At 37.7% G+C, this 16,801-nt stretch overlaps 1 protein-coding gene across 1 annotated transcript in view; it reads right to left on the reverse strand.

The window, feature by feature from the left end:
• Positions 1–5,738: 5,738 nt before the first annotated feature.
• The window catches only part of VWDE (von Willebrand factor D and EGF domains), a gene marked incomplete at its 5' end in the record, with an annotated part of 39,203 nt that continues 28,140 nt past the window's right edge, over positions 5,739–16,801 (reverse strand). The window contains 14 exons of the mRNA XM_010561483.1: positions 5,739–5,762; positions 5,885–5,988; positions 6,554–6,649; positions 7,922–8,017; positions 8,117–8,212; positions 8,721–8,816; positions 9,156–9,251; positions 10,565–10,660; positions 11,187–11,282; positions 11,367–11,462; positions 11,790–12,470; positions 14,002–14,064; positions 15,352–15,571; positions 15,690–15,940. Coding sequence (XP_010559785.1) covers positions 5,739–5,762; positions 5,885–5,988; positions 6,554–6,649; positions 7,922–8,017; positions 8,117–8,212; positions 8,721–8,816; positions 9,156–9,251; positions 10,565–10,660; positions 11,187–11,282; positions 11,367–11,462; positions 11,790–12,470; positions 14,002–14,064; positions 15,352–15,571; positions 15,690–15,940 — 2,111 coding nt within the window. The remainder of the gene's footprint in view (positions 5,763–5,884; positions 5,989–6,553; positions 6,650–7,921; positions 8,018–8,116; positions 8,213–8,720; positions 8,817–9,155; positions 9,252–10,564; positions 10,661–11,186; positions 11,283–11,366; positions 11,463–11,789; positions 12,471–14,001; positions 14,065–15,351; positions 15,572–15,689; positions 15,941–16,801) is intronic.

Consider the following 16,801-nt stretch of genomic DNA (forward strand, 5'->3'; position numbering starts at 1 on the left):
CAGACATGAAAAATTTGGTTTTCACGCATGGAACAAGATGATTTCATCAACAGTTCTGGAGTAGGCTTTATTATGATGATGAAATTTTGTGTCTGTGTCATAGTTCACTACAATAATCATGCTATAATTTAGAAATTCAGGAGTTAAGTTGAATGCCTTAGATGACATACTGCTTGCAGGGAAGTGGATGGAGAAGAAATTGCCTCAGACCCAAGATTTCAGAGTAAATGAGCAGAAGTATGTAAACGTGAAGAGGCATATCATCTCACTATTGTCCCTGAAATGACTGACTTCTACTAATAAAGCCAGAAGAGACAATAAGGGTGATTAGAAGCCAAAAGAGGTATTAGCATCATTACGAGCAGAAGACCAGGAGCAGTCAGTGAGAGACCTGTAATTGGTGTTTCTGGGCAGGCCAGAACAAATGCTAATTTGAATAGTTCCCTGTTTAGAAGTGATTGAAGTAAGCAAGCAGTAATTTGACGGCACACAGAATGTGACAGCATATTTCAGAAATACTGCTTGAATGTAGCACCATCTACTGGCTACAGGGTTTTTCGTTGAGTTTTTTGGTTTTAAGAAATATTTAAATGTCCACAATATTTTAAGTGAGTTTAAAAGTGAATTTTCTAGTAGTTATTTTAAATTAGAGCAGTCTCAGTATGTATTATTAATGCCAGTTCAGGTCCCCAAATTATTATTTCCACAGTTCCACCTATACTTACTATAAGAGCTGTCAGTATTCCTTGTCTTGTGTTTGCTTCCCACTCACTGCTGCATTGAACATACTAGTTGCAGCACGTAATTTTTGGAGCTAGATGTGTCTTCCTGTGAAAGGCTAGTTATGCAGGCAGCTCAAAAGTCAAGAAAAACGACACAAAACAGGTTACCTCCCTTATTTGAGCTAACTGTAACACCTTATACAGATGCTGATTTTCACTAAAAACTGAAAAAATTGTAGGGGTAGTGCATTGGTTGTGTTTTTGATACTCTGTCTTTTTAGAGCATGCATGGAAAGCTGAGAAGTGTTTCTTTACTTGCATGAACATTTGCCCATTTATATCTTCTCTTTTACTGAAAGTGGTTGCAGCAAGAATGGAGTTACTTGGTTTATCTGTAAAATATCCTTTATTGGCTGAACTGAGCTGTGGGTGGAAGTTGAGTAAAAAAAATGACCCAACTTTGCCATGTGCTACCTGTATACAAGAGAAACTGCATAAACGTCATTAGTAACACTTTCTAATCTCTGCGTTTTGGTTTTGTATATGTAACCAGCTGTTACGTTTGATTGAGACTTCAAACTTTGGATTTTCCCATTCAGGCAAGTAATGGAGTGGATATAGCCAATTTGTCCAGTAGCTTAAGCTTTTATACTGATTTACTTTAGGATTTACTTTTGGGAGATGGAAATGTTAACTCGCTTTCTGTTCTCAGCTATAAGAATATATAACTAACTTTTGTAAAAACAAAGAGTCTTTCACATGGGGCCCACTTTTTTTTTTTTTTTTAACCACAGCCAACATGGATATAAATCCAGGAAACGGATTCCTTGGTAAGATCTGTGGTATCTTCTGTGATACCAGTCCCTCCTTCAGAAACATTCATTATACTGCATTTTAAAGATCTTTTCAAGGTCATGGGCAAAAGTCAATCTGCACTTGGGAGAACTTCTGCTGGCTGGCAGAGCAACTTCAGTGCAACCACATAATAAATGGATGATGTACATTAGGTACCTTCCAGCACTGTTTAGTATTTAAAGAAATGCAAGAAAATTCAATGAAAGTACCTACATTCTGTATAATGTGCTAAGAATCACTGCAAGATCTTCAGTTTAGCACAAGTTGCCTTTCCTTCCATCAGAGTGGAACCGTGACAACTCCTGCAGTATGCAGCCCTTCTCACCCCTTCCAAATCCCCTAACTCTTTTGGGCCTAATTTCAGATTGCATTATGCAATTTTAGAACTATTTTGTTAACCGGTGTACACAAGCCCTCTGTATGCTTCTGCCTCCTGTTAAACTGAGCAATTTTAATGCACTGTTGCAATGTGCTTTCTAATTACAGTGAATTCTGTTTCATGTGTATGACGGACAATCTAGTAACACAATAGTTTCAATTAATCACGTAATTACTGGGCAGTTTTGAAGTAGCTGCCTGTCTATGCATCTACTAGTAATTTTTCTGCTTCACGTGCTTGCTGGAAAATAGCACAGCTTAGCACTGAGCATTTTTAACTACTACAGCAAAACTCTGGATGTGCTTTTGTTGCACAGCTTGCATTTGGAAAATGCAAAAGAAATAATTTCTGCCTTTAGAAACACTGAAAATAAATGGGAAATACTAAAAGTTATGATTAAAAAAACCCCCTTTATTCAGCCTGAAATCTTTGAAAAGCATATATATATATCAATTCAGTTTTGTGAATGGAAGGTACCAAAATCCTATTAACCAAAGTACTATTAAGGGCATTCCTGGCAGATGTTGTCTCTCTCTTTAGCATACCATTTCTGTAACTGACACATGGAATTGGGGTTATTACAATATGAGATTATGCGATATTGGTGTGTTTGCACTTTAAAAACATTTTCAGAACCTTGAGTATTCAAAGCATCATCCTGAGGCATCAGTTCCAGTAGCTAGTCAGGTTTTGTTCAGAGAGATCTTTGTGAGTTGTGAGAAAGGAAACAATTCAAGTGGAGTAGGTTTTAAATAAGAGAACAGTTCCCAGAAGATCAGGCTATGAGCCACTTGGATGCTTGATTGAATGAAACTATGGAAACACTGAAACTTAAAATGCAAGTGGGAAATTGAAAACAGTTTTTAAATACACCAGTCAGGCACTTGGAAATCCATCAGGTATCGTTCTGGAATGATGCTGACTTCTCAAAATGCCAGCTTACTTTGCAAAATGACTTAAGAGGACTATCAAAAGGTGAGGAGAAATCTAGGCACAAAGCTGCTAACAGCTATGATTTGGCAATCAGCATCCCACAGTGGCAGTAAATGGCAAAATGAGCTCTATTTTCTTCCCATTCAGAATTAGTGTATGTAAATTGAGTATTGCTCAGGAGAATAGGAAGTCATGACGTTTATTTTTGGTTTAAAAAAAACCAAACCAAAACAGTAAACTTCAATGGCTTAGCTAAAGGGACGACTGTATCTATTACCAGAGCTCAGCTGATTGCAGCAGGAACTGAAATGTCTTTCACAGCTCTAGGGGAAGAAGATGGTGGTCCTCTGTAGGAAACTTCAGGAAAACTGGAATTTTATTTGTTCAAAAACTATCTGGCAGCTGGTACGTGCTAACAGTTCATTGGACCAATAGGTAATGGAAAAAACTCCTCTAAGATGTTTTTACAAATACTTCCTGATTTGATGTATACAGATGACATGATGTACAGCAAATTCCTCCTCTTATTAGTTCCTATTTTAAGATTCAGCATGGCTAAAAGCATTGCCAAATTTCTCTAAGACACTCAGGGACAAAATTTTCTCGTATTACTGAATGCTATCTCAAAACAGGGGCATAAAAGTCTTACAGACACAGAAATCTTTCAGTACTTCCTCAGTATAAGTAATGAAGTCAAAACAGAAGAGTCAGCACCTGGCTCCTGGCTACAAAGGCTTGCCATAGATAAACCAGAATTATTCTGTATCTGGTTGCCTGTTAACAAGACATGTGGCCTTGTCTCCACTGTTAGTAACCAAGCCTTGGTTTTAAGTTCCCCCTCTTTCCTCACTACTAGCTAGTCATTGCAACAGACTGACATAAATATAAGACAAAGAAGAAAAAAATAGTTCTGGTTTTTCTTCTGTATGCAGCCAAATAGTATGTATGTAAACAATGCTTAAAATCAGAAGGTACCATTCACAAGTGATGAAATGCTGCCTTCTTTCCTAGAGTCACTCAGCAGCTATTACAATCTTGTTCCCACAAAGGAAATCTCATTGTCCAGTTGACTACATCAACAAACTGCAGAATTTTGGGGTTGCATCATTCATCAAACCCGGGAGCCCAGTGAAGAAACAGAGGCTGTGGGGTTTGTGCATGAGGTAGCAAAAAATTATCGAAATAAACATTAATGACTACAAGATTGTTGTTCTGAAGCTTGTCAAAATTCATGACGGCATTATGAATCTTTTAAAATAGTGCTTCTGGATATTCCTTTCATTTAAATAAACTCTGTAATTGCCTTCAATGCTCTTGCTATTTTCAAGTCTCATACATCCATGAAGCACTGCAATTTAATTGATACACTTCTTTTCTTCAACCATGATGCCTTTGTACCTTGGAGAGAAAAATAAATAAATAAATAAATAAATAATTGTAAAAAGATACTTTAATGACACAGCCTGTTTTTATGATAAAGTTTAAGAAATAATTTTAATGTATCTCTGCTTTCCTGATATGCAGAAACACAACATTACATTAAACTTGTGCATACAGCGTGTTTCTTTCTTTAAGAAAATGTGCCATTTTGCTCAGTGTATGATACAGCACTGTCTGACTGATCAGCAATGTATTTTCTAGATTAAAAATATACTAATGCTTTGCAGTATATATTTATGTAAACATTTAAACCAAATTTATTTTTTTTTTAGGCCACATTTTGGAAATTCATTGCAAACATTGTAGTCTTATCTTTATAGGATGTGTAGTTTTGTATTTAAAAAATGTGTATGAGCATTTACTAATAATTTCGATTTCTTAAACATATTTGCCCCTCTAGCAAGTTATCTGCTGTCTGACCACAAATGGTATTGGCATGGTATATTGGACTTGATAAAGTAGGAAAAAGATCTGAACTCGCAGTAGTTTCAACTGGGAGAAACTGAGGCTGGATGAAAGTTAAACCATTGCCATCTTCCCTGTTTTTTACCCATTTCTCACTAAAAATGCCTGCACATCTAGCAGTCACATTATAGGTTTTACATTAAAAGACATAATGTGGCAAAATACTAAAAAGAAAGGAAAGATGGGAAGGATAGAATATTCTATTTTGGCTGCAGCAGGAGACCAAAGAACTAAATTGCTTTTTTAAAGGAAAACAGTACCAGTGTGAACAGTGGTATGTAATTAAAGATGAACGTAAAGGAACAGCACCAGCATGCAGTGCTAAAATCAGCTAAGCTATGTTCCAACTCCACCAAATGAATTCTGCTGGCACCCGAAAAGTGTCTAAATACATTGAAATGAAAATAGGAGAAACATCACACGTGATGCAAGAAGAGTAGAATGCTTTCTACTTCAGATGTCACAAAATAGTTAGTTGCAATGAAATGTTTAATTGAGTTACTTCAGTGAATGACTGTCAGCACTCAAGCAAAGTAATACAACAGAAGATTATGTGACAAAACAGAGAAATGTTCATCATTCATTATATTGCAATAAAGTAAAGCTGTTGCCAACAGCTTTAATACTTGGGGATAAGGAATGTTTGTATAAAACAAGGATGAACTGACTGACAGTGTAGTGAGTTAGTTGACAAAGATCAGGACTTGATTCGATGCAAGCTAAGAAAGTCAGCAGTGGGATGCTTTTCCCCAAAATGGGGCCAGATGCTGGTAAAGAGAATACTGGTTGTTAGGAAGAAGATAGTTATCAATTCCTGCTGCAGCCGCTTAGGGATGACAAGAGGTCATCATCTTAATTTGAAACAAAGGGAATTTACTTTAGGTATTGAGAACAATTCTTTAAGTATTAGAGCCTATAAATTACTGGAATAGCTCTTAGGAATTTTATGAACTTTCTCTCACTGGAGACTGAAAGAAGAAATTAGACAACCACATTTGGTGTATTTCGTGCTGCTTCATTGGACAAGGGTGGACTAGATAATGACTCCCAAATAGCTGTATCTGTGATGGTGTCTTGACTCTACAATTACCTGAATTTTCTTCCCACAGAGGACTCCAGTATAACCAGGACGACAAAAGCATACATTAGGCAATACACACTTGCCTCCAAACAGACACTTCTGGTTGCACACAGCTAAAGCAAGAGAGGTACATACGTGGTTTTATTCAGGAAAACAACTTGGTGAAGGAAAAGCAACTGCTATCTCTATATACTTATTCTGCTTGCTTACAGGAGCTGAGAACTTGGAAGGTATTTTCACAGGGAAGCATCCCTCAGTGTAAGATGACTTCAGAGTCATGTAGAGCCAACGATGTTCTTATGCCTATCCCATCCCCCTTAGGCTTTGATGCAGATTTGACATGGGAATATGCCGAGGGCATGAATGAGACACAGATAGGGACATGAGTAAGGTGGTTTTTAAGGCATCCTACTATTTCAAGCTATTGCAATGGCCTCTCAGGGCTGTTGCAGCAGCACATGGTGTTGGAGCAAGCCACCACATACTGCCATGGTCCTGGACTACCATCGTATTCTGGAGGGCTTCAGAAGGGGCAGAGGAGTCTCTACTCTTTATCCTGCCTTTGACACAGATTTGGGTTAAAATGTAACTGAGGTGTAGGACTTCGAGGTACTATGTATTGCTGAAGCAGTCTTAACTGTGCTGAAGCACAAGGTTTACAGGTCACATCATTCTTACGTGTTTGACACTGGATTCCTTCCCACTGCGGAAGACAATGACATGTACTCGGTCCAATACACTCCCCACCGTTCTTACATTCCTGAAGACAGATTGCTGCACAAACATCATCACAAAGTTTTTTTATATCCCAAGTGATTACTTTTACTTATTTACATTTCAGGATGCCCACGAGAGGCTGAGTGCTTTCCATACACAAGAGTCACATCATCTTCACTGAAAATCTGTCTAAGATCAACAAGATATTAAAGAAGAAGGGCAACTAGAAACAAAAAGCCCTACAGCCAAAGCACACATTGAGATGTTCTGATGCATCACAGATTGCTACAAAAGCCCAAAATACTGAATTAAGTCAGCACCACTAAATAGCTTTTTTTTTCCAAATTTACCATTCTAAAACCCACACCTTAGTGACAGATCTTTTGTTTGTCATGCAACTTAACACATGGTGAATCAGCTCATGAACATTTGATCCAAAGTTCTTTTCTATGACACGTTTTTCTGCACATTCATCCCTGCTTATTAAGCCATAATCGAAACCACTATTATTTCTCATTGGTTAATTGACTGTTTCATAATCAAATCTCTCTTCCATAGTGTCCAAGAATATCTCACCCATGTCAATATGGGTAATATTTTCTTCAATAAAACTTTCCAATAATTACAGAAAGTAATACAGGGAAATTTGTTTTTCCTCCATGCCATTAGAGAGCTCATTGGCCGTATCAATATCTGAGTCTCGGGTGGGTACTATGACAGACACTAACACTTTATTGGATTTCTACCACTCATCCTCATGTTGATTTTCATACAGATTGTGCTTTTATCCACGCTGCCACATTTTATTTATGCACCATCAATATCTTCGTTAAGATACAATGTGACCCACAGCTGTACTACCATCATAGACTATTTCTACCTTTCCTAAAGAGCTTGTGTCCTTTGCATCTTCTATTCCAATCATTTCCCACGTTTCCACAGTTTTCCAGTCTTTCACTGTACTTCTTTTTCTGTTATATCTACTTTTATATCCTCCAGTACAAATTGAGATTCTTTCACTTGTATGACTCAGCTCTTTGCAGAAATACAGATGTTTCTTACTTAGACAAGAATTAAGAAAGAAAAAAGTATTATTTGCTATACAAAAATTTAAAAGATATTCTGGTCTCATGATTTAGCCTAAGAACTGCACAGTATTAGTTCTCCATCCTAAATTTTGCCGCCAAGTTATAGACCATTATTTTTTCAATGTGTGTATATTCTTGAGTTCTTTGGCACTAACTTCATATTACTTGTGTGGACAGAGGTGTCCTTTAGTCATATATTACTTCTGAGGTATGGTTCTGCTGTTAGCTACAAGATACTTACGAGTGTTACATCTTTTTCCTCTCCATCCTGAAGGACAAGAGCAAACATTTGGCCCTACGCACCTTCCTCCATTCATACATCTTGGCTCACAGACACCTTAAAATAAAAAACATCTGCTGTTTAATACAGTTAACTGATTACAGAATAATTTACTGGTTACTTTTGGATCCTGGAAGGATTTTAACACTGGCTTACTTTTTTCACATCTTCTGCCTGTGTACCCATTAGGACAAGCACAGACATTATTTCTCATGCAATGACCACCGTTCTTACAAGGCGGGCTGCAGACAGCTAAAAGATACAAACAGGAGGAAAAGGCTGTAGTTTGCATTTTGTTTTACTTTTAGCAATATACTTCTAGGAAACAAGAATGCAACACTAAAATTCTGATAGCTTATACAAATGTTCAGCACTATCAGGCCTGTCTTGTAAAAGTCATATTAATGTGGATTGGTGCCTATGTCAACAGTAAAGACAAAATCGGATAAAAAGTGGTCAAGGCTGGCAACTGTACGTGTACATGAGTAACCAGATTACATAATATACAATGGAACTGGTTGAACAGTGCTCAAAAGTTGAGTGGAAGACACGGCAAATTTTGAGTCTCCTTTCGCCTTGGACATTCACTGAATCAGCCATAAAATCTAAAAAATAATGTAATCTCTGTTTTGCACCACTTCTCAGGTACCTGACTTGATTGTGAATTTTGTGTCTTAAGGTAACAATGTTTTCTCACAGATTTCCTCATGACAGCAGCTAAGCAGGGAGGAGGGGGGAAAGAAAAAAAAAAAAAGATTACCATTCTGACACTGGGCACCAAAGAATCCATGAGGACAGAGGCAAACATCTGGCTTAGCACACGAACCACCATTGAGACACACAGGGTCACAAATTGCTGCAGAAACAGGGTCAGGAAGAGTGGGAAGCATGACACCCAAATAAAACTCTATAAAATGTGTGCTTCTGTTGCAAAGACAGGAATTAAACACCTAAGATAACTGCAGGTAACACCATTCACATAAAATCTTTACCCAGAATTTTAGGACCAGTCTTAGACTTTCTGGAGGTGCTGCTGGCAGCAGAACTAACATGCAGAGACAAGAGAGAGTGTGGGGGCTCTGCGGCAGTAAGCAGCTGCCCACTGCTGCTGTCTGAGCCACACGGTTCCAAATTTCAAATTACGGGAGGTCCTACGGATGCTTTCCCAGGAACATGGAAGTTGCAGGAGTGTTACCTGTACTGCATGTAGGTCCATACCACCCAGGTTTACACTGGCAGATGTCTGGAGTAAGACATTCACCACCATTTTCACAGTGTCTGTTGCAAACCACTACCATCCAAGAAGTTGGGCAGAAACAAAGAAGGAGGGAAGTGGGGGGGGGGGGGGGGGAGAAAGAGATATGTTACAAATCATGCTTGATTCATCCTTCAGTTCTTTCCCAAATATTAACACTGGAAATAACACACAATTCCACTAGTTGAAGAGGAATTGCTGAATAGATTAATCCAGTCTCAAAGCCATAAAAAGCTAGCACCAGACTATAGAGGTAAATAAAATGTAATTACATTTCCATGTAATTATCCACAGTCTGGTTATATTCAGTGTTAAAAATCTAGAAAATGTCAAATATAAATTCTAAAAAAAATGGGAAATTCAATACGAAGAGACAAATGGACCATGCTACATGATGGATTTGATGGACTCCAAGAAAGTTCACTCCAGTATCCTCCATCACTTCAGCAACTGTGGCTGCATGCATAGAGTGACACAAGACTAACAAGCAAAGACATCTGCTGTGGAAAACCATGAATCACTTCTTCAGGACAACATCTCATTCTCTTTAGTATTGCTTAATAAAGAGCACCATTTTTTGTGTGTGTCACAAGTGAAACTAGAACAAGAAAAACTGAGAATGAAGAGTCCTGGGATTTGAGGAAGCGATGAACAAAGGATTTTCTCAATTTGGGGTCAATAATGCAGTGGCACATTCAGGTGAATGATATATAAACAGCATGTCTAAATTTGGACTCTCTGAATGATAAAAATTACCAGTATGACATCTACCCAAAATTTGGAGTTGCCAAATTGCAGCATGTAGAATTCGATACATAAAAGACAATTTACATGAGACTAACTCCAATTTTTCAGCTATGATCGCAGCAAAGTTTCCGATTTTCAGGTCAAGTAAAAAGAAAAGACCCCATAATGTGGTTCTGAATTCAGTTTTCCTGTATCCCAGTTTTTCTGACCTACCATTCACTGATACCAACTTCTGAATGTACCCCAGCATGTAACCAATTTAAGATGATAGAAGTTAAAAAGCTTGAAGGACATATTAAACATCTGTGTTCGTTCTGAAGGTAGCATCACACATGCAACGTGCTCAATGTTTCCACATTCATGAATCATAAATAATAAACTATCTGCAATTTTTATAGTACATTATGTTTTCAAAGTTACGTGCAAATACTATCTAACTAATGTTTGAAAAGCCCAACTATGGGAGCCTTCAAAGTGGCACAGGTATTATGGCATTTGGTAGCATTAGACAGAGTGCATAAAAAACAAGCCGTAATTTGCTTTCTTGCTCCTGAAGAACGGGAGAAATGTTCTGTATTCTTCCTTTATGTTTTTTTGCTTACTTGTATCACATCTTGGTCCCACAAAACCATATGGGCAGGTGCAGAGATTTCTGGCCAAGCATGTGCCTCCATTTTGGCAGGGTGGTTTACAATGTGCTGCAGATATAGAATTATGTTGTTCAAGAAATCACCTCTAAAAAGATGCATGGTTTGGTTATGCTTTAGAAAAAGGGAAGTGTTAATAATTGACAGTGAGCAAAGAACTGGAAATAAAATAATGAGACGTATGCAGTGCCTTTTGACAAGAATAAGTCACAAGAACAACTTAATTCCAAGAGTACAGAGAGGCCCAACAGTCATCCTGAAGAAAAGAAATTTGAGACAATTTCCAGACAGGACTTCCCACTCTTTGGGAATGTTTAGCTTAGAGGCATCTACATTCACTGGTCAACTCTTCTACTTACTGTGAAAGCTGAATTTAGAAATATCCAATCATCACAAGCAACTTTTACAGTGTATATCAAAAAAAGTAGGGTATATACCAACATGTTACTCAGAGAGTTCTGTTAAAGTAAAAGTAAAATGAGCACACCTCTTTGCTGTCAGAATCAACAGTCACGGAAGTTATTTACAGCATCCTTTGGGTATTTATGGATTCAAAAGTGAAAAATCTTCTAATTACCTTCCTCACAAGTGGAGCCACTGTATCCTGGTAGGCATTCACATACATTGGGCTTAATGCACTTCCCATGGTTTTTGCAATCAGGTCTGCATAGAGCTGTGCAAAAAATCAACAGTGATCTTCAAATCATTAATTTGTGGATACAAGTTACCACAGGCTAAATCAAAATGCCATACTCACCGGCCTGACAGTTATAACCAGCATAACCAGGCTTGCATTTGCAAATATTGGGTGCCACACACTCCATATTTTTGCCACATGTTTGTCTACATCTTGCTGAAAGGCAATGAAGAAAAAGAAAGGAATAAGGAGAACGAAAGTGGCATTTCAGCACAACTGTGTCTTGCCTAACATAATGAACAGATCACACAGAATCCATTAGGTCCCTGCCCGTAAGTGGGGATCCTGAGACAAATCCAAAAAATATTTTAAGTGCATCCACAAAACTAAAAGCCTGTAGGCTATGGCAACGTTAATAATGAAAATGAGAAAATTCAATACTCTATGCATTTCACTCATCACACAGTAACAATGTACTCTCAAGTTATAAAGATGTCACAAGATTCTTTTCTGCAAAGCATTTAGTGCAGTCATTTGTAATACCTCTGCAAGTGAAGCCATCTCCATAATAACCATAAGGACAATGACCACACTTGATGCTTCCATCCTGACTTGGCTCACAAGGTACACCAGGAAAACAGGGTAAATCGGTACAGGTTACTGCTTTAGGAATCACTATTTCACTCAGCTCTTCAGGAAGCATTTTTGGTGGGACAGTGACTTCAACAAGGACAAAAGGTAAAGGACTCGCTTTATGCTTGGCTAACAGGTGCTGAACTCTCTGAGCATTTCCACCTTTGAACACTTTGCTTGGCAAAGAAAGCCCTTTGCTTATATTTGTTCTGCTGCTAGGAGAAGTCTTCTTGCTGGTCTCAAAATAGCTGTAGGCCTCAACTTGTGCCCTTCTTTTCTTCTCAGGTGATACAGCATGGTTCCTTGAAGATGCAGTCATCACAGCATGTACTGAAGAACTCTCCTCCATGTTAGCAAGGTGACCACTGATGGCGCTGAGAGCATGAGCAATGTTTCCAGTAACAGCAGGTTGTACAGAAGCACTTCTCTGAGAATTAAGTGACTTCCAAGTGGTGATTGTTTTTACTGTGGAGCCTAGCAGATTGCTGCTACTGACTGCTTCTGTAGAAATAAATCTCTCAGGGACATCTGTAGAACTGGGAATATAGCCTGAGATGCTTAAAACCTTCTCAAAGGATGATTGTTGAAAACCTACAGCATGTTAGAAAGAAAGAGGGGAAAAAAGTATGGGAATATTATGAGACTTTTTTTTGCTTCTGAAGGTGAGGAATGCCTTCTGAACAGAAAACATACAGCCCATTCATTCTGTGCTTCAGGAATTCTCTCCGTGTGCTACATCAGAACATACATATGCAGTAGAAGCTAACTCCTAACTGGCAGAATTGGAGAAGATCAAGGTATTCTGGGTATGTCCTTTCCCACCCTCACCATGGCCTTTTCTTGGCTGGAAGATAAGGAGAAAGCACCATATATATGAGGCAGACAGCAGAGATTTTCCCATACTGGGTCAATAAACAGCTTTACTCTCAGAGCAAATTACCAGCTCCATATAGTGCTTCCAACTAGAAAACTGAAACAGAGTTTAAAGAAAAGATACTTCTTATGGTTCACCAGTATGTCTAACCGCTAGTAATAAACCTAGAGTCTAGAAGCAGATATTTAATCACAAGTATGTACATGCTTATACTTACTGATGCACCATGGACAGTATTTTAGGTGAATAATCCACCACCTTGTAGAAAAAGTATTACCATGTTTTACTCCCCAAACTTTCTTAAAGTTTCTGCATGGGTTTTATTAGTGGGATATTTCATGTTTTTTATAACAACAGAGGCTGATTCAGTCTCCTCATTGAAAGGAGTGCAAAGAGAACGAAAAGTTCTTCATATTCTGCCCAGAAAAAGCAGGTGGTCTGGTGGGTTGTGGGAAGGAGGATGGCACTGTAATCCCAGAACAGCAGAATGCCATATATGGGCTTTTAGCATTATGGGGCAGAGGAGGAATGAAACTGGAGGAGATTATCCAACCTAACTTAATCTCTGTCCCTAACTCCATTTAGAATTTTACTAGAAAATGGTCTACAAAAGGTTAAACTTCACTGAATCTTATTACAGAGTGCTGTCTCCCACTGCTGAAAAGCAAACCATTTTGCAGCCGATGAAGAATTATCCAGCACTGGCAGCGGAGTGAGAGAGTTTTCCTCCTCCCCCACTAACAATTCAGAGCTAAAGGGGAAAGACACACAAAAATTTCCTGCAAAGAAAGCCCCAGCAGGCACAGAACTAGAAATGCCAGCAACAGCATTTACGGAGTTTTGGAATTAAGACATTCACTTGCCATACCCTTCACCTTTCCTTTGAGTTAAAGTAGGAAAATGGCATTCAACATAATGCCATAAACTTTTGCTTATCTCATATAACAGATGTGCCTATCCCCACGTTACCTATTTTATGTCAGTGGTTAGTCACAAAAACAAAAGGCAACGATAAGAACATCATACATTACACTGTCAATAAAATGACTTGACTGACCTAAGGGATTTGTTGATATTGACATTTCAGTCTCATTTTTCACATCAGAATACAATGCCAATAATGAATTAAATTGAGTCAAATGGAAAAATTAAAGTGAATAACATAAAACTGACTAGAACCTTTAATTGCCAGCTATATTCTTATCAGTATGTGAATCAGAAATTCCATTTTCTTCACGAGAAAATCACCTTTATTCCCTCCAGTTTCTCCCATGGAATCCTTTCTTTCAACATTAGTGTCCTCAAAGCTTCCTAAAAACAAAAGATGTGAAAACACATTAGTAGTTACTTTTGTTTCAACTGCAAATAAATTACAGAGTTAAAGTTTTAATACATAAAGATAACTCAAAATTCAGAAAGCAGATAAAGAGTAAAAATTGCTTCTTAAAAGTTTTCAGTAGAGTTATTTTAAAAATACAAGTTATTCAGTAATTGCATTTTAAATAAATGTTTGGGCACCTTATTTGGCAAGTGCCTTGATTTGGGTTCTATGTTAAGCAATCTGATAGAAAAATATTTTGTCAATAATTGCTCATATTATGAAAATAATGCAGAAACCCCCCAACATTTCATTGTATTCTACTTTGATATGAATTTGGCTATTTTTTATCTTTTTTTTTCCAGTAGCCTGAAAAAGTGTTTTACAACTACGTGACTCAGTGCAGTCTGATGTTGTCATCAACTGAGATTCTGTCCCAGCCATCCACAGTCAGAGACACAGTCCTGTTTTGCTGACTACTGAAAAGAGTTCTAAGTTACTGTTAGAAACATGAAGCACAACCAAAGATACCTTATCTGAATGACAATAAGGTAATAGCATTCTTCTGAAAAACAAATAATTTTACCATAACATGACTTCCCATCTCCTTGCAGATTATTTGGGCATGGACCACAATAGTAAGAACTGAAAGTATTGAAGCAAAATACTCCAGGGAAGCAAGGACTGGATACACATTCATCTACATCATCTTGACAATTTTTACCTGCATTGAAATACAGATTTGGGTTTTTTTATAATTTCATGTCACTAGACTTTGACAGTCTGTTTATAAAAGTAGAATGTATGCAGGTGCTGAAATACAAAAAGGGCATCTATCAAGTGCAAACTATTTCAGTACATCTAATAAGTACAGCTGACTAGGTTTGCTATTCACATTTTTACATCTTATATCAAGTATCTTGCTTATTGCGGAATACAGAGAAGATGGGCTGTGAGGACTACATTTTTATCTGCAGGCATAGGAGGAATCACACTGTAACCAAATTCATCGCTCCCATGTTTCACCATGTTGCTGAGTTTACCTCTGCAGAGGAAAACCATGGAAATTTGCTCTCATAATATAAACAGCCATTGTATTCATGCCAGAAAAATCTTGAAGTATATCTTATAATTTTATCACAAGACCATAAAATTTCCTCAAACCCTAGCAGCAAGCTATTTATAGTCAAAAATTTTTTACAAAAATTGTAGACATAAAATTAGAAACTCCTATTTATCACTAAATGTGATAAATGTGTGTAAATAAAGTAGCAATTTACCTTGAAGTTCAGGTGGACATTCACAGTAATAGCTGTTTATTCCATCCACACATCTGCCAATACCACACTGGTTAAGTTTACAGTCATCAGTATTCACTTGACAGAGATCGCCTTCAAATCCAGCCACACACACACAAAGATATCTTCCACTTCCAGGTGGGAAATTAATGTTTGTCACACATGAGCCATTATTTAGGCAATCACACGATTTTACACTGACCTACAAGACATGCCCAATAAGACAGTTTTCTTTTTTTTAATGAACTAGCAATGAGTTTTGTAATTAGGTATCTTAAACATCTTACTAGTAGGTGTCATTTTACTGTAATATTCATTACCTCTATTTCTACCTTAGTCTTTGCGTTGCAGTCATCTGTCAAAGAAAATGTTATTTTCTGGAGATTCATTGACACAGCTTTCCACAAAAGGAGACCTGATGGGGAAAGACTGGCACCTTCTGGACCAGAATCCAATGTGAATTGAATAGCAGAGCCCTCTGGATCTGAAGCCAAAAACTGATATACAAAATCTTCTCCATAAAAAGTCTGTAGCATACCCTGAAAAGTTTCAAGCACTGGAGGCTGGTTGTCTGTAACAAAGGAGATATTTTCCTTTTTTAAGCAAAAGTTGCAATATACTTTTAAAAACTAAAAGGAGCCTATCTTTCTATTAAGGAAGTCACATGTAATTACTTCTCTTAAATTCTAATGTCATTTGAATGGCACAGGAAAAACACTAGATATTGTCATGACAACTGTAACAACATAACCAAGAAATTACTTATACTACACAAGAGCTTGTAAAGATGCAGTGCATCTATATACATAGAAAGAACTCAGAATTTATCGAATTTAACCACTATACTTTACCTATGCAGAGATAGTTTGCAGATTGAAGTACAGGAAGACATAAAACTCAGAGGTGACTGCGGTTTCCTTTAACAAATGAATAGATATTGTTAAGTGATACTTGATAATGGGCTGCAGTGACTATCTTGGCAAAACTGAGCATGAGGTGATGGAATAAGTTATTCACTCATGGTCCCTAGGAAGGATTTCAACCACACAACAACTTACTAGTAAGCCTTAGTCTATTTAGACTGCACTGTTGAGCTCTAACCTATTTGGCAGGAATAGCTAGATTTCTAGAGATACCAGGTGAAAATAAACAAACAAAACCCCAGCATCAGGACAAGTTCTGTGAAAGAGAGAAGCAGAAGCCCTGAGGATAGTGTAGGTTTTGAAGTTGGGACATAGGAAGGTGATTAAGATTGCTAAGTTTTGGGTTACAGTGAAGTGACAACTCCAAGCAGGAACCCACCCACTGTGGCAGAAACCAGGAAGGGAGCAGCAGCTGTAATCAGTGTCTCAGCAGTTAGATCCTGACACCCCGTTCCTAATGTCATCCACTCTGGAGAAGAGGTGCTCCTTGGTTTTGGGGAATTGCCTCT

The sequence above is a fragment of the Haliaeetus leucocephalus genome, unplaced genomic scaffold (genome assembly GCF_000737465.1).
Source record: "Haliaeetus leucocephalus isolate CR32 unplaced genomic scaffold, Haliaeetus_leucocephalus-4.0 Scaffold146, whole genome shotgun sequence".
Lineage (NCBI taxonomy): Eukaryota > Metazoa > Chordata > Aves > Accipitriformes > Accipitridae > Haliaeetus > Haliaeetus leucocephalus.